This window comes from Sprattus sprattus (genome assembly GCF_963457725.1).
Source record: "Sprattus sprattus genome assembly, chromosome: 3".
Taxonomy (NCBI): domain Eukaryota; kingdom Metazoa; phylum Chordata; class Actinopteri; order Clupeiformes; family Clupeidae; genus Sprattus; species Sprattus sprattus.
Genome location: NC_137922.1, coordinates 3,715,890 through 3,734,754, shown reverse-complemented (window position 1 = coordinate 3,734,754; position 18,865 = coordinate 3,715,890). Strand labels below are relative to the sequence as shown.

The window sequence follows — 18,865 nt, the reverse complement described above, 5'->3', positions numbered from 1 at the left end:
TTCCACAGGCTTCCGGTAAAGTTTTGTAACATCGCCAGTGAACAATTACATCATTCAGGTACATAACGCGTACTAATGGAACCAGTCCCTGATAGCTGCCGCTGCCACATGACATTGACGTGACAACGTTTTGTAAGGCTCCGTCCGACCTTCATGGGTAAGTTAGCGATTTTGTAACATATCTTAGCTAAATAAAGAATTGAGCAAACGTGAGCTTGTTACAAATCAGCTCAGTCATATTTACCGCTTTGCCTACGAGTCATCAATATATTTTCTATGGATAGTAGGCTAACTTTAAGCCATAATAAAACGATTTTCTGTAGCCTACACGTTTGTTAAATTAAATAACACTGGGTACAAATGTAAAAGTCATAAGTTGTGACTCTACAAAGAATTGTGGTACTTTGTTTTATAGGGATAAGCATCTTCAACTGGTAATGTAACAGTGCTGTGACGAAACAGCGAATTCCTGACTGCGATGAATCCGATGCAGCGGTTAAGAGGTGAGGCGCTCTGGGGAATGTGCGCCGCTGACGCCATGTCCATGCCAGTCCATTGGTACTACAGCGTGCGAGACATCAAGAAAGATTTCGATGGCTGGATAACTTGTTTCAACCAGCCCAATGATAAACACCCTACGAGCATCCTCACTCTCTCCAACGCAGGTATTGACTGGTTATATTTGCTATATTACGAACACTTATATTACACAATATTATAATATAAACACACACTTTAGAATCACCCAGAAATTACGTATTTATCCATCAAATAAGGTGTAGATTTAATCGAAAATAAAGGAATTTGTGAGTATTTGTTTAATACTCATCTTCCAACCAGTATTTGTTTCATTTGGCCCATTTTAGTATTTTTCTTGCATTTTGCCGGTCTTGGAGATTGCTTTTTTTTTAAACTCTTCCTAGAAGGCCAGCGTTTCTGAGCCTCTTCACTGCTGACGATGAGACTGGTGTTTTATGAGTGCTATTTAATACAGCTGCCAGCTGAGGACATGTAAAGCTTATGCTTCTTAAACTAGATTTTTGATGTTCTTATCCATCTGGACAGTTATTCGCTGGGGCCTCCTTTGTTAAATATCTTTAGCTTCTTGCCAATTGCTGTTATTACCCCATCACTCTTTCTCCCTCTCTCACTCCTCATCAGGGGCGGTTTTAGCAAATTGGAGGCCCTGGGCAAAGAACAATGTTGAGGCCCCCCCACCCCCCCAAAAAAAGAAATCCACAAAAGCACCAACCCCACACACATCCAGACACATACACACACACTTAATGTTATGTGAAACTGACATTTATTGTGAGTTTCTGACCTTAACAATTAATCGTAAATAATTTGAATAATTTGAGTGCAGTGTAATAGTAGTGTTACTTTTTTATTACTTGATCAAAACAATGTAACTTGTTACATTTGATTCATTCTTTATACTTCTGTTTCTGAATGTTTTCAACTGAAAGTTCCAAATGTGTACAGGTCCTGTTTTAACAGGTCCTGTTTTAACAATTTCAATTCTCTATCTGTTAATTTGTCACGCCATAATACTGGGTCTTCACTGATCACTGTATCACCATTGGTGTTTCTCATATTGTTGAAATCACTGCTCTCGTTATCATCCAGCTGTGATTGAGCAGTGATGATGACCATGGCAGTATCATGTGCGTCGTCAGTGCAGGTGTCAGTGTTCCGGATATCAGCTGTGGTACATGATGGCTCACCCGTTTGTAGAAGCAAGGCAGACAGGGATAGTTGTTGCTGTAGTAGCTGTTGTCTGCTGCTGCTAGCTTTAGCTAAACATGGCTCAGCAGCACTTGAAACATTATCAGATCAACTCGAAACATTTTTAGAAATATCTTCCACTTCCACAGACGAATTCCTTGATTGAAAATATTGTGTTACCTAAGGTAATTTGTCCCTGAACTTATCATCCTCCCGTGTCTTTTCTCATGGTCACTTAGAAATCGTTTCATGCTTTACTTTGCAAGTACACATGGCATCACACACGTCAAATTGTCCGTGACAGAAACGTCACGTGACCTGGAATAATTTGTTCCATGATGGATTAAAGATATATTTTAGGCTGATACTTAAAATAAAATAATCGCGTTTTATGCTTACTATGAATTGTCATTCGTTTGCAATGACAAGTGATTCCTTTTAATTATTATAAAAAAAATTAAAAATCGACGTAAATACGATGAGGCCCCCTGGTGGCCGAGGCCCTGGGCAACTGCCCGCTTTGCCCATCGGCACGCACCGCCCCTGCTCCTCGTCTATCAATCTATCACTCCATCAATCCATCCATCCATCGATTCTCTCTCTACTCTACTTTCTATCTATCCATCTACTCTATCACACTAAAAGTCTATTACTATCCCTCTAGCACTATCTGACCATTTTTAGATGCGTCCGGCATCTCTATAAGAGGGTATGTCCGTCCGTCTGTCGGTCGGTCGGTCTGTCTGAAACGCATTCTTTCAATTGTAATTCCCTCCTGTGTCCACAAGGTGGCAGAGTTGAGTTGACGCATCTTGTTGTCCGCTCGGACTTGTTTCACTCTCATATGGTTTTATTTAAAGTGGACATATTATGAAAGTTTCACTTTTTAAGTGCTTCTACACATTCTTCCACACTTCTTTCCTTTCTTCTTTCCTTCTTACACTCTTCTTTCCTTCTTCCACTCTTCTTTTACTCTTCTTACCTTTATTCTTCCTTTCTTAACTTTTGAATTTCATGCACTGGTATTTCCTCCAGGAAATGCATTTTCTAGTTTTAATTATTATAAAAAATTTTAAAAAATCGACGTAAATAAACGTCAGTTTGTTATGGTTCCTCTATGACAGAAAGGATATGTTTCAGCAAGCACTTCAGATTAGCTGCTGCTTGTAACGTCCCAAGAGGAGCTTATTAGTATTAGACCGCCCCAGAGCCATGTAGGGAGTCTCTCTCCCCCATCTTACTTGACCCACCCACGGGATAACAACAGCTAATTTTGCAAATGTACGTCATTTACTGTGCATTTTGAATTGATACTTTTGTTTTGTGTGATGTTTTCTAATGTTCTGTGTGTCGCTTTAGACATATGTTGGACACCGCTATCATATAAGTAACTTTTGATGGTAGATGCAGGTAAAAATGTACTGTACTGTAAGTTAAAAGTGTTTTGTTCTCATTTGTAGCTGGAAGTGGGCGCAATGGCTGGTCAAAAGTCAGCAAACCTTCAGTGGTTGGTAACATCATCCTCCACGACAAGCTGAAATACTGGAAGACACCTGGAGGCAATGTCCACTATCATCAAGGTGGCTGAGGCATCATTTGATGTGAAAGATTCAATGATATATGGTGTATTCTGAAATCCCTTCTCAGGTTTTTTTTACCTAGTGTTCAAAGGCTAGAATGGGCTACACAAGTACTCCCAACATGCCCACAGAAAGTGGGTTTCTTTCACACTTAGATATGTGCTCTCTATAAGAAAGAAGAGAATTCCTTCTTATCCAAATTCCTCCTTTTCTACCCAGGTCTGAAGGCAGGACAGAACACATTGAATACTCTGTGTGCCCTTGGTGTGGGGAGGACTCTCACCTCTGGGAGATTCAGCAGCATGACCGAACCGCTCGCACGAGCTGCAGTCCTCGCCGACTATGTGAAATTTATGACTACACCTGGTAGCCATGACGACACCTATGCAGAGTCATTCCACAGATCTTTCTTCTCTGATTGGCAGGAATCACGACCAACTTCACCAAGCAAGGTAAACAGACTGACAGAAATAGTGTTTCCTTTAGGTTTGACAAGAGCTTGGCCCAAAAAATTATCCAGGTTTTAGCAGTTATTAAATGACCTTGAGTTATTTTACAATCTGATTCTATATTGTATGGAATCTAAGTCACCTATCCATTTCATTTTTCTTAATACAGGTCCTTGAGTTTGCAGAGAAGCGATACAAGCAGAAGATGAATGCGCATCCCCCTGATAGCCAGTTAGAATCCATTGGGTGCCTTCCAATGGCCATACCTTTCATCCTGCTATCAGCTACAGACGATGAAGAGAAAGCTGTGAGTACTTCAACCAGAAATAGCCTACTCTTAGAAAGGTGTCGACTCTTTGTGAGGTCCTTTATCAGTTCTGATGATGAAAAAGAAATGTGTGTATTTTACCCTAGAAGTTGTGTCCCTAACAAAGCATAGGTAGATAGTGAACAGGAATGAATGATAATATGTACGATGGAACACAAGTGATAATATGTATGATATTTCTGTAGAATAAGTAAAAACAACACTTATGGGCATAACTGCTCTAAGGATCAGAAAGGGAAGAACAACCACTTAGCTTGAATAGCAAGACAACTGAACGTCATGTAAACTAATAATATGGTGTTCAGTACTCAGTTCAACCACTAGATATCACTCATGTCATAGCGACCGTTGTTACACGAGTGAGAGGATAGGAAGGATAGGTAATCACAGCTGTATATCCTTCACTAACCCCACAACAACACAAGTTAATACAACAATGGTTCAACTACTAACTAATTGAGTTTGAAGACACCAAATTGTGATTTGTTTAGTGTATTTCGATTTAGTTTATTCATTTTCCCCAAAAAGTATTAGTTTCAACTGGAGCTTTCAGCATTAAGAGTTGTCAAAAATGTCACTGTGCAGCCAAGTCATGGAAGAGAGGCTTAAGTGCCGTTTACATGGAGCCTAGTTTGTCAAACTGATACGGATAGCTACAGATAGCCCTATCATTTACACGAGCACTCTCTATCCGTATTAGTTGTCCTGGTCATTTGGAATTGCACACCATTATAGGGAACGGCAAGTAATATGGCCACTTCATAAGGATCAACCTCAAATGTTCAGACACTGCACTGAATTGCCTTGACAGTCCTGAGATGCTAACTGAGTTGCAGTACAAGAGAAACAAACAGGTGAAGTAAAACTTTGAGTTTATTAATGATATCTCTCCTCTACATCAGGTGACCGCATCAGTTCAGTTCGTGCGGCTCACTCACCCACACCCGAGAACGGAGACATTTGTGGCCCTTTATGCACGAGCGCTCCATGCTACGCTGAACGGAGCCTGTCTGAGGCAGCAGGCGGAGGCGGCGCTGAAGTCTCCCACGCTGGATGTCTGGGACGTCTGCCAGAGCTTCATGCGCAGGGCAGCCAGGTACACATCAGCCCTCCTATCTAGTTTATTGCTATTTTACAAATAAAAATAGCTTAGTTGCAAACATACTGTTCGTGTAGCCGAACAGTATGTTTGCAACTAAGCTATTTTTATTTGTAAAATAGCAATAAACTACTACTGGGTGGATCCTATGACAGCGGCACAATATTTAGCCTTATAGGATTCTCCCGACAGCATAATATTCTTTTCTATAAACTCATCTTAATTTCTTTGTTTATTTTATGTATCTAATTTATTGTTTGTTATTCCATCAGTAAAATTGTACTAATATTGTTGCTGTCAAATAAACAGTTCTGTGTGTTGGTTAACTAAGTGGTTGTTTGATCGATTGATGCATCTGCCGCTTACATTTGTTGATTTACTGACTTCAGGTGGATTGACTGATTGTTTTGTGGGCAGGTAGATTGCCAACATATTTTGATACATCATTGATTGAACTCCTCTGAATTCAATGTAGGTTCCCTGTCGGTTCCGAGGAGAGATTGAAGGTACATCAAAGTGCTGTAGAGATGCTTGGCCTTGCCTGCTACACTAAAGGTAGAACCTCTATCCATCATATCCGTTGCTCTTTTTGATGACATAATATTGCAATACCTTGCATGAAAGGACTCACTTTTGATATGCATTTTGAGTCATTAGATATTGATTAGATAGAAATTCACCACATTAAAAAACAAGAGGAATGATGAGTAGAGGAACTGCATATGAATGGAGCCAGGACAGAATTCTAGCCACACTCATTTTATGAAAACAAACTCATTGTATGTATCTATGTGGAGTTAGGTCAGTGCTATGCATGTGCACATCAATAATATTGCACCCATTTTGTAGGTGCCCTTTGCAGTTTGTTTTACCTGGCCCATGAGTTTCATAGTGATCTCCATGGAGGGGTCTTGGCAAACACTAACTGTGGAGGTAAGTTCATGTTAAGAGTTCTATCACTTGATATTTCGCTACCCTAGAATAATAAGGTTCTATCTGACATTTTTGTCAAAATTGAGTTATTTACATATTCCTATTCTGGCATAATTTATGAACATTATTTAAGGTGTTTAAAAAAAAAAAAAAAAATGTGCCCCATTTGTCAGTTTTGGTAAATGCAATGCTAAAACTTTAAACCTCAATATCTCAAAACTGACCTGAACGCAGATAGAACCTTATTATTCTGAGGTAGCGATTTATATGTGCTTACCTTATAGGTGTTTTTCTGTACTCATTCCTGTTTGTGTGCATGTGTCCACAGGAGAGAACTGTAACAGGGGAGCAGCACTGGGTGCTCTGCTGGGCTCTCAGGCAGGACACATGGGGAAATGTGTCCGTCAGGAGTGGAAAGATGGCCTTCAAAATGCTAAAGAACACATTCCAGACATACTTCAGAACCTATCCTAACACTAATGGTCTATGACTCCCTCCATGATTGTCTTTCACTCGCACAAATCGAGTGTTTTGAGCCACCCTTAACTACCGAGAGCCTGTATCTTCTCCCTCTGTTCCCAATTGCAGCTTATGATTTAGGATATTATGCCATGGACCATCATATCCTTCCCAGTTATGTACGGTGCCTGTGCTATGCTTTTTTATCGATCCAAATGATGTACTGTGCCTGTGCAATGCTTTTTGTTACAGTAAATCTGTGTGAAGTTGAAAGGTATTGCTTGAGAATGTGTTCTAGGAGTTTCCACAAGCAGCTTTCATTCTCAAACTAGAGAAATTAATCATACTCCTGCATTACCCATATCAACAGGAGTATGAGTGCATTTTCAGAACATTTATCCTAAAGGGGAGTTTTTTGAAAGATGATGGACTAAATCTTAAATAATATTGGGCCAATTTACCAATGGTATTTTTATCTAAAGGTGCCGTTATGGATCTACTGCTTTGTCACACAATTGCTTCGACAAAGTCGTGAACATTTATAGTTCTCCGTTGGTCGGTGTCGCAAAGCAATAAAAAAAAAAGATAGTCGTATTTGTACTTAAAAATTGCTTGTTTGACTTTTTTTTTGCCTAGATTTTTTTTTTTTTTTAAAGTTACAGAGAAATAGACATTGTGCAATGTAAAAACCCTGTTATTGTAACTGAAAAATACGTATAAAATATATATATATATATATATATATATATATATATATATATATACATGAAATAAAAAACAATAAAATGAAGTGTTAAAAACAAAAAGACCTGTAGTCATGAATAGGCTGTAGAAAATAAAGAAGTTTTAATTCCCTTTTTAAAAGGGATCAGTTGTGAATAATTAAGCCCGAAATCATGAAGGGTGATTATCCAAGAGGCATTTTTATGTAAGTCATCGGTAAATAAATCTAATGGAAACGCGTATACATCCATGGGGATTTACAGGATTGTGAATACTTGACGCCTAGAGAGTTTGATGACAAAAAGGTCATAACAATGTAGCTTAAAATCACGAATTTCTTGAAAAGTAAAAATGTAGAAAATGTAGAGCTTAAAAACCTTCATATTGCAAATTTAAACACCCATGTCCCGGTCATTTTGAGCCCAAATTCAAGTGTCTACGACCTTCAGAAGCTGAGATACAGATGCGCTGGACGGACGCACACACGTGCTAAAAGAGCTCAGCAAAATCTTGATGTTCGTTCGGGTTACAGTAAACAACACCCTAGTTTTGTTCCTCATGGTCAAATTAGCCAGAAACCGTTGAGAAATGTTGTGCCCCTCATAATCCATACTCAACCTATAGCCTGCTACTGTCGCATAGAGACATATTAATATTTATTTTATAGTTATTTGTTTTTTACTTTTCATGATGACAAGTGAGGCCTCCCCTGCCCGCACGTCTCTGGTAGGCAATATGTTGGCCCTAGATGTACAGGCAGGTGCCGGTAAGCATTCATACCTTCATGGTGATGCAATGTGACCTACTGGTTGTAAGGTCTTGGCTCTGAAGTGCTTGACTACACCACCTGGGGCCTTTCACACCAAGATATACAGGAATGGCTAATTGTACCTTAACAGAAACAAATGGGTTCTCACACAGGAAGGCTCCAGTAATGACGGAGACATGGTATTTCAATAGAACAATGAATATTTATATATACATGGCTAAATTGCAACAAAATACGGAAAAAGACCACTCGCAGCTAGGCTAGAACCACATCAGGCCACCACAATAAAAGTAGCCATCAGATAAGAGGTAGGGTTATGGCTGCCACCAGAAAAGTAGGGGGGGGGAGCAGCTGTTGCAGGGGGTTACCTGTCCTGGGAAAGGAGTGAGACCGACATGCCACCCATGCTCCTGACTCTGGTGCCTACTCGGATGTTCACACACAAGCACACCTGCACACAAGACACCTAGCACATACACTGCAAAAAGGGATCACAGCAAGGTGATGAGCTGCACGTTACCATTGGAATACAGCATGCCGTGCGCAAAGAAAAAGGACTCAGATCCGGCGACCTGCCCCGCAGAACAACTGCATCACTCTCTGTACTGTTCTAAAGAGGAGAGGGAAAGAGGAGTTGGGGTTAAGCCTAACTGACTGTGACAGGGCAGAGTTCAATCTTTTAGGGGGGTTCCTCGAACCGGGGAAGAACACTGGGGCAGCCAATACCACACCTATTGCCTGAGCAACGTGGTGGGGAGGGGACAGCAATGAAGGCAGTAAGCGGCACACTAGGTCCTGATCATGCCGAGGCCTATGCTTTGTCAAACTAATAAATACAAAACAAAAATACTGAGGCAAAACAAAAACACTGAGGCAAAAGCTGTAATTATACTAAATTCACACTTAGCAAAGCAGCAGTGGACAAATCTTCCTGAAGGAAAAAATCTTTACCTGGACATATTTGGTGAACTATAAACACCACAAAATTCATAAGACAATCAAAGATTTCTCAAAGGAGTCAAGAAAGAAACATAAAAGGAGTTCTCTGCTATGGATGAATGAAAATGTTACTCAAATGATGAGAGAAAGGGATCGAGCCCTTAAAACATCCCTGAAGTCCAAACGGATAACTGATAGGCACACTTTTACAGCATTAAGAAACAAGGTGACAAGAACTTCCTTTCCTAGGAATAATCGTAAATTCTAAAGGAGACTCTAAACAATTATTGCAACAAATAAATAAATGAATTGGACAAAACAATATTAGAAAACAGATAGATCTCAGGATCAATGACAGTCTTTCACATGATCCGCCCCCTGTGGCTGAAATGCTAAATGAGTATTTTGTGGATTCTGTGGCTGCTGTTGCCAACAGTTTCCCTTCACACCAGCAGTATGGCATTTCTCATAATCCAACTGTGCCCATATTTAACCTTGAAAAGGTATCTGAAGAACAAGTAGAGAAAATAATCGAATCATTCAAACCCAAAGAGTCAAAGGACATATTTGAAATGGACTCTGCCATGGTTAAAGACCTTTGCCTGTTGTTAAAAAAGCCTACTTCCCATATTGCTAACCTGTCATTCTCTCAAGAACAGGTTTTCCAGAACACTGGAAACCTGCAGTTGTAGTTCCTATCTTTAAAAATGGTGATCCTCACTCAGCAGTCAATTACAGTCCTATTAGTATACTTCCCATAATGTCCAAAGTTTTGGAAAAATTTGCAGTAGAGCAACTAACTCATCATATTCACTCTAATCAGCTTTTACACCCTATGCAGCATGGTTTTAGATCAAATCACTCCACCGAGACTGCAACGGTCTATTTTATTGAAAGGGTCAAGTCCCTTATGGATAGAGGAGTTGTGGGTGCAGTTTTTCTAGATCTCCGGAAAGCGTTTGACACGGTCAACCACAACATACTTCAGTCTAAGTTTGATCAGTTTAACTTCTCTTCTTCTGCATCCAACTGGTTCAAATCATACTTATCAGTCTTTACATTACATTCAGTCTTTACATTAACGATCTGCCATCTGTTTGCCAAGATTGTGAGGTTCTGATGTACGCAGACGACACTGTGATCTTTGGGTGGGGTAAGAATAACGTAGAGGTCGCTGCTAGGCTTACAAAGGTCATGGTTGATGTTTCTGACTGGTTAAACAAAAGTTGTCTTCAGCTTAACAATTCCAAAACCGTTGCTATGTTTTTTTCTAAAACCAGCAAGTCTCACACTGAACCGATGTGTTTATTTCTGATCAAAGAATCAAGATTGTGAAGGAATACAAATATCTTGGTATCTTGATTGATAATCAACTTACTTTAAAAAAAACATAAGACGTAAGAAAAATATGCAAAAAATGCAAAATTAACCTTGGCCAACTTTAGGCATCTTAGAAATCACATGTCCACTGAGGCTGCTAAAATGTATATGTTCTCATTGATTTTATCTCACATTAACTACTGCTTACCCACCTGGTCTACTGCAAACTCCACTACTCTTAAACCAGTCATGTCTCTTTACAAACAGGCTCTCAAAATACTTGATAAAAAACCTAATATACACCATCACTGTTCAGTCCTCCATAAGTACAGACTTTTAAGTTGGGACAATCTGATCACATTTAAGAACTGCTGTTTAATGTTCAGAATCCTGTTTAACCTGGCCCCCCCACCACTATGCAGCCTCGTAAAATTTAGAACAGCAGCAACCACTGCTACTCGAGGGGCAGCAAGAGGAGACTGTGATATTCCTTTAAAAAAAAGTGTATTTGGACAGTCGGTTTTCTCAATTAGGTCAGCCCAGGAATGGAACCATCTCCCACAGAACATTAGAGAATCAACCTCATTTAACAGCTTTAAAATAAATCTTAAAACATGGTTAATAAATAACCAAAAAAGTGAGCATTAGTGGGTTCAGTAGAACTTATTTATTGGGATTTTATTTAATTTTATTGTATTTTATTTTGTCAATGTTATGTTTGATATATATGTTAAAGCCTTTTTTAAGTTGTTTAGCCATTTTCACTCTGGCAGGGGGACTGCCAATGGAAACTAGCCTTTTGGCTACAATTGGGTGCATTTACATTTTAATGTTTATTAATGTACACTGTCCCTCTTCATCAAATAAACAAACTGAAACTGTGGCCAAACACTTAACTTAGATACGAATGGTCATACAAGCTGCACGCTAACCGTGGGAATGCAACATACTACAAGAGCACATACTGCAGCAAAAGCACGGAGAGCAAGAATGTGGACACCCAGAGACCTGAACTTTTCTTCCAGTTGAGCCTGTTATGTGAGGCATTACCATAGGCGCGTTTCTTACCACTTTACTGGAATGATAAGCAGGAGAAAGGAATTTCAGTCAGTCAAAGCTTACCAGCATAGAAGATTAGGCTTATAACCTCATACCTCAATAAAATACAAAGGGCAAGGGCCGAGACAGACGCTAATACATGAGACTAAAATGACATTTGAAATCTGAAATCGAATACGTACTTGTCATTGATTGATTGATTGATTGATTGATTGATTGATTGATTGATTGATTGATTTAAGCCTCGGAAAACACAATGAGGAATAAGACCCACATTTGCAATGGTTCCGAGGGTACAATGAAGAGTTAATACATTGAAAACAAAAAATACATACAAAAATAAATATGCATACTGTATATATATATATACAGTCGTGGTCAAAAGTTTTGAGAATGACACAAATATGCATTTTCACAAAGTTTGCTGCTTCAGTGTCTTTAGATATTTTTGTCAGATGTTACTATGGAAGGCTGAAGTATAATTAAATATATTTAATAAGTGTCACTGGATTTTATTGGCAATTACATGAAGTTAATGCAAAAAGTCAATATGTGCAGTTTTGACCCTTTTTTTTCAAGACCTCTGCAATCCGCCCTGGCATGCTGTCAATTAACTTCTGGGCCACATCCTGACTGATGGCGGCCCATTCTTGCATAATCAATGCTTGGAGTTTGTCAGAAATAGTTTTTTTTGTTTGTCCACCCGCCTGTTGAGGATTGACCACAAATTCTCAATGGGATAAAGGTCTGGGGAGTTTCCTGGCCAATGGACCCAAAATATCAATGTTTTGTTCCCCGAGCCACTTAGTTATCACTTCTGCCAGGAAACTCCCCAGACCTTAATCCCATTGAGAACTTGTGGTCAATCCTCAAGAGGCGGGTGGACAAACAAAAAAAAATATTTCTGACAAACTCCAAGCATTGATTATTCAAGAATGGGCCGCCATCAGTCAGGATGTGGCCCAGAAGTTAATTGACAGCATGCCAGGGCGGATTGCAGAGGTCTTGAAAAAGAAGGGTCAAAACTGCATATATTGACTTTTTGCATTAACTTCATGTAATTGCCAATAAAAGCCAGTGACACTTATTAAATATTTTTAATTATACTTCAGCCTTCCATAGTAACATCTGACAAAAATATCTAAACACACTGAAGCAGCAAACTTTGTGAAAATGCATATTTGTGTCATTCTCAAAACTTTTGGCCACGACTGTACAGCTTAATACAGTAATACAGGGAAACAGTCATAAACATCAATTTTGAAGATTCAATAAAATACTATGGTTAAGTCAACTAACCACAACAGTTTCAATCACTACACAAGAAGTCAGTTGTACATGAGATAAGATTCAAGAATTCCCTTAGTGAAATAAATGAGCATTACCGTAAAGATTTTTGGACCTGATTGCAAATGTAGGGTGCCTTATAACAGAAAGCTGTCTTCCCCAATTTAGTGTTAACATGAGGCAGATATAATGAAAGTCAGCTGTGGGAGCGGGTATTGAGGGCATTACAATTCCAGCTGATGAGAGAGGAGTGATATAGTGGCAGTAGCCCAATGATCGTTTTGTAAATCAAGATCTTCCAATGACCATCCCTTTTTTCAGACAGGGCTGGCTAGCCAACCTTGTTGTAAAGAGTACAGTGGTGTGTGCCATAGCGGTCTCCAGTGATAAAACTAAGAGCAGAATGGTTTACAGCATCCAGGAATTTCAGTGTGCTTTGGGATGCATTCCCATAAATAACGTCACCATAATCTAAAACTGATATAAAAAAACAGACTCAATAATGCGTTTTCTGGCTAGGAAAGTGAAACCGCACCCATTTCTGTAGAGAAAGCCCAATTTTGTTCTTAGCTTTTTTACGAGTTGATTCACATGTGGTTTAAAATCAAGCTTCCCATCAACCCAAAAGCCATTACCTTCACAATTTATGCCAGAGTGGCTGGCCAACGCCAGGTTCTCGGGAACCATGATGTGCTGTAGCCTTTAGAAATAGATCACGCTCTAATCTCGCAAAGTTTCACAGCAACAAGTAAAGGTGCAGTCTGTTTTCTGTTGTGAAAGAAAATAAATGCTTCTAGACGTACAATCATGACGCATATCTGAAAGATAATCACTTACAGTGTTTTGAGTATGCTGTTTTTTAGTTTGAGGTGTTGTTTTATACATTTGTTCAGAATTTAGAGGGTATAAAAGTTGCTAAAACAGAGAAACTAAATGTGTCAGATGGAAGGTCCAGTACAGTATCATCGTAAACCCAGAGACAAACACATTTTCATTTTTGACAACGTAGGCTATATCCCATACAGAGCGCCTAAAGGTTTTAAGGATTATAGCAGAACCTGGCTGAAAATGCCTCACTAATGCAAACTGACCTTTAAAAACGCCTGCGGGACTACTGCAACACCCGAGGCCGAATTGCTGGGATATTTTTGAAGCCATGCCAGTGTACCCTACGGCTTTTGCATTTGTATAAAAAGGCTCAGTGTCCGTCTTCTCATCACTCCTGAGCAGCTCGAAGAAGCATCAGCAGCCTCAACTCACAATGGCAACAACCTTCTCCAGCCGTGTGTCCATGTCCTCCGGATCATCCATCGCAGCCGGGGGTTCGTCCGGGCTCTCCCTGTCCGGAGGTGGAGCTCGCTTGAGCGTCATGAGGGCTGGTAGTGTCTATGGCGGTGCAGGAGGATCCGGAGTTCGCATCTCCAGCGCTTTCGGAGCAGGCGGTGGTGGTGGCGCAGGGTTCGGGTTCGCTGCTGGTGGCGGTGGCGGTTTCAGCATGGCCAGCGGTGGCGGCGCTTTCGAGGCAGTCATTGGCAACGGTAAATTCACCATGCAGAACCTGAACGACCGTCTGGCCTCCTACCTGGCCAAGGTGCAGACCCTGGAAACGGCCAACGCCGAGCTGGAGCTGAAGATCAGACAGTTTCTGGCGTCTAAGATCACCCCTGCTGCCCATGACTTCTCTGCCTACATGGTCACCATCAACGACCTCCAGGCCAAGGTGAGTGTTGCTAGGAGCCCAGTGACAGTGCAGAAATAAAAGGGTTCTTCTGAGACTTCTAATATGGCTTGTAAGATGTATGGACTATCTTAATTATTCTGAAGTTCATGTGATTGTAAAACCATAACAAGTATATAGCCTCATTTCACTGCCTGTTGTAAGACCTAAATTCTTTTTCGTTTTTTTTATTTTTTTTTTTACTTTAAGATTATGGCCATCATCAGTGTTAAAGGAGGAGCTGTGCTGGGTATTGACAACGCCAAACTGGCTGCTGATGACTACAGAGTCAAGTAAGTTTCAGTCCTTGTCTACTCTTTGAACATCATTTGATTGAATTGGTTTTCAGCAAAGAGCTTCCCCAGAGAGGCACTTCAGAAAAGAGGAAGGTTTATTCTAGCACAGTATCCTGCACTCATCCTAGCACAGTTTCCTGCACTCATCCTAGCACAGTTTCCTGTACTCATCTTAGCACAGTATCCTGCACTCATCCTAGCACAGTATCCTGCACTCATCCTATCACATTCACTTGTACTCATCCTAGCACAGTATCTTTCACTCATCCTACCACTGTTTCCTGTCCTTTTTCGGTTGAGATGTTTATTTTGAATGCTTTTAAAAATTTCAGATATGAGGCAGAGCTGGCCATGCGCCTATCCGTTGAGGCAGACATCGCTGGACTCAGGAGGGTGCTGGATGACCTGACCCTCGCCAAATCCGACCTGGCCATGCAGATCACAGGCATCCAGGAGGAGGTCACCTTCCTGAAGAAGAACCACCAGGAGGTTTGTGGTTTTTATTTACTCATTCATATGTCCCTGTAGTCTTTGTTGTTGCCATTTTTATTTCTTTTTGTACCTGTTTGGTCTACACACTTTAATGAAAAGTTGTGCATGTGTAAAGTTAATTATTATGCGGCTCCTCAAAATGCTGCGGAATGCCCCACTGCACGTCGGGTTCTTGTTCATTGTGACGGATGTATTTTGCGATACTGACAGATGGACTATACATAATCCCTTACATATATATTATCATCATCATCATTATTATGTCTTTCCTAGGATCTCCTTGTTCTTCGGGCACAAATCGGCGGCACAGTAAACGTGGAGGTGGACGCTGCTCCTCAGGATGACCTCACTGTCGTCCTGGCAGGCATCCGTGAGCACTATGAGACTGTGGCTGCCAAGAACAGAAAGGAGCTGGAGGTCTGGTTCCAGGCAAAGGTGAGTAGGCTACATGAGCCATCCCACAGAGCTGCTAAGCTTGGAACACATTTTCTCCAGGTCAGGACAGAAACTAATGTCTGCTTATTATAGTATTAGAGTTAGTAAACAAAGGGAAGCCACTAACAAAAAAGTAAGTACCCAAATATTAGTACAGAAGTTTTTACTGCACGATTGGGTTAGGCCATTAACAGTTTTCATATTAACAAAAAATTACAGGAACATATTTACAACCACAAAAGATGCACTAAAGCAACTTGTCACATGTCAACATTGTTGCATCTTCTTCTCAATGTCTGTAGACCGAAGCGCTCAGCAAAGAAGTCATGACAAGCACAGCCACCCTCCAGACGTCCACATCGGAAGTCACATCCATCAGGACCACTGCACAGGCACTCCAGATCGAGCTTCAAGGCCTCATCAGCATGGTGAGTGCATGATAAAGTGAAGGGACTGAATGAACAGTGCTTTGCACTCAACATAGATGGCTGAAGTACCCTTGAGCAAGGCACCTAAACCCCAACTGCTCCACAATCATAATTATCTGCAATATAAATATCAGTACCATCACTGTTATTATCAATATTTCAAATTAATGTTGCAAACCTATTTTTGCTGTCTATTATAGTTATTGTTGAATTGAGCAATAATGATCTTGCTTTAGACATCTAGGTGAATTACGGGGGGAGCTTTCTCTACCTGCCCTTTACCTCTGCATAAGCAAAGATAAAACACAGATGTAACTCCTAGATGTCTGAAACAAGATAAGTATTGCTCAAATCAACAATCAATATGACACTATTTGACTTGTCTTCCTCTGTTTGTGTCTCAGAAAGCATCCATGGAAGCCACTCTGCTTCAGACACAGACCCGCTATTCGGCAATGCTGGCCAGCTTCCAGATGCAGGTGAGCAGCTTGGAGGAGCAGCTTGGCGCTCTCCGCGGAGGCCTTGAGCACCAGGGCCACGAATACGCAATCCTGCTCGACATCAAGACCAGACTGGAGTTGGAGATCGCTGAGTACAGTAGACTGCTCGGCGGTGGAGCGTATGCTCACAGTCACATCTCGTAAGTACTGAACTTGAATTGGGAGATTGAGTAACACAAACATATGTTTAAATTCGATGATTTATCTCGTGTTCTTACATCGTCTCTCCCCTTTCTGCCAGGAGCGCGTCCTCATATTCAGCGTCGACTGTGTCAGCAGCGTCGATGGTGTCAGCAGCGGCGGTATCAGTGGCAGTTGTAGAAGTGCCAGTGGTCACCACTAGAACCAGAGTGGTGACAGTGACTGAGGAGCTGGTTGATGGACAGGTGGTGTCTTCTTCCACTGCCTCCTCCGTCGTCGGTTCCTAAGGAGGTGCCGTCACTGAAGTCGAACCCCTGACCCAAGACTTACCTGTTGCTGATTCACCTGAGCACAAGGCAGGTTTAACCCTGCAGTTTGCCACAGGTTATCTGTGATGTCAAGTCACAAAAACGTCCAATAAAGCAAAAGTCCACTAAAATATACATTCTGTTTGAGCTTCATTATTTATGTGGATTTGGTAAGAAAAAACTAAACAATCAAACCCTGCTTCAAATGGTCTTCAGTTAGACAGTAGCATTCCAGTCTTTGATCTCTTGTGATAAGGTTTTTTTCATCATTAATGAAAAGGTGCAGTACAATGAATTTAAACCACATAAAAATGTGGGATGTGGAGACATGCCATTAAACCTCAGGTCTATAATATTAGCAAGGTGATTGCAAGTAAACAGAAGGCGTTATAAGAGTTAGTTTTGGTAGCATTGATGGTTCGGTCACCAGTCAGGTATCCATATACTCACAACTGTCTCTACATGATTAGTGAGCCTTCTAGTGGTGGTTTATGTCTAATACCACACGATGAGATGAAACTTGTCCACCTAGTGACTCCGGTCTTTTAGTGTCTCTAGACACAGGCACACAGTGCCGCTGCTAGCCATTTTGGTGCCCTAAGCATAACACTTTCTTCCGGGTGCGCGGCCGCCAACAGCTGACCAACAATAATGGAAATCGCAAGGTTTCATTAGCCATACCATAAACCTATTCATTTCAGTGTAATTTTGGCAAACCAGTACTGGACTGGTTTAGATTAATTGTTCAAATTGTTCATATTCATGAATTCATATTCACACATATTAACACCAGTTAATCACGTGTAAAGAATGCTGATATGAAATATGAAAACAACCAGTAGTCAATGTGGAAGAATCGTGATGTAAGATACTCTATTTGGGTTGGGACAGTAGCCTATGACCTTCAGTCGAGGCATGATGATCTCTCGCTAGAAGTTTCACCTGTTCGTGTTGGCGTAACAAATGCTTGTGGAGTCAAGTGCAGTTAAGAGGCGCTTGTCTCCAGGGCACAGATTACACTTAACTGTCATATTTTTCTCTTTTCACGGATAAAAAAAAAAGTCTGTGATTGGAATACGGGACTGGAGCTGTCCCTAACGGGACAAAACAAAATCACCAATAATTCGGGATGTCCCGAACAATTCCCCCCACAGGACTTTGTGCCGCACAGTGCGTAGTGCGTCGCCACTTGTTGTCTAACTCGATGTTCAAATTAGGCTAGTGTATAGTAAGTGATTCCATCTCGGCTAAGTCAAAAGCCTTCCCTTCAAACGACTCTTTGATGTAAAATATCAGACATCCTGAAATCTAAAGCGTTGACAAAGTGCATGTTAGTTAGTCATAGCTTCCCAGTGCATTGAAGAGGCCAATGCTTTAATTTTTCACGGAACAGGACCATAGGAATAACTTAAAGAAAACTATTTTTCATAGTGACATACGTGAATCTAACTGGGCCTACCCTATATAAAAATGAGTCCAATTGTGTGTGGCCTAACAGATATCACGTCGATTTCTGTTATTATGAATTCAAAGTAGGCTAACCTAGGCTATGTGTCACTGTTTGAAATACCGCAAATCTCCAAGTGAAATTTCTCACAACGATATTTTCCTTGGGACGCTGTAAACCTTTCAACATTTTTTTTTTTTTAAGCAATGACGTTTTACAGTCATATAGATGTCACCCACTGTGCTGCTCAAAGTACGCCTGAGCTGCCGCCAGTTGCATTCCTTATCAACACGGACTACAGGGCTGACAAACTGCTAGCATCCCAAAATCACTTAATTGAATGATTTGACCACAACCACCATGTGCTCATGCTGACCATCAGGGTTGATAGACCGAGCATCAGACCTACATTAGCGATATGTAGGCAA

At 40.8% G+C, this 18,865-nt stretch overlaps 2 protein-coding genes across 2 annotated transcripts; both read left to right on the top strand.

Moving 5' to 3' along the window:
- The first annotated feature begins 44 nt into the window (after positions 1 to 44).
- LOC308362226 (uncharacterized protein) lies at positions 45 to 6,802 on the top strand. The gene is made up of 9 exons (XM_080834789.1): positions 45 to 157; positions 416 to 665; positions 3,189 to 3,308; positions 3,528 to 3,760; positions 3,927 to 4,064; positions 4,988 to 5,181; positions 5,660 to 5,739; positions 6,034 to 6,117; positions 6,446 to 6,802. Exons 2-9 carry the CDS (start codon positions 479 to 481, stop codon positions 6,589 to 6,591), a joined length of 1,182 nt encoding a protein of 393 aa, XP_080690915.1. The 5' UTR covers positions 45 to 157; positions 416 to 478; the 3' UTR covers positions 6,592 to 6,802.
- A 7,132-nt stretch (positions 6,803 to 13,934) lies between these two features.
- Positions 13,935 to 16,969, top strand: LOC308362558 (keratin, type I cytoskeletal 50 kDa-like; the record flags this gene model as incomplete). The annotated part of the gene is made up of 7 exons (XM_080835273.1): positions 13,935 to 14,393; positions 14,601 to 14,683; positions 15,019 to 15,175; positions 15,452 to 15,613; positions 15,916 to 16,041; positions 16,446 to 16,681; positions 16,783 to 16,969. The coding sequence occupies 7 exons, from the start codon at positions 13,935 to 13,937 to the stop codon at positions 16,967 to 16,969; spliced, it is 1,410 nt and encodes a 469-aa protein (XP_080691399.1).
- Positions 16,970 to 18,865: the final 1,896 nt, after the last annotated feature.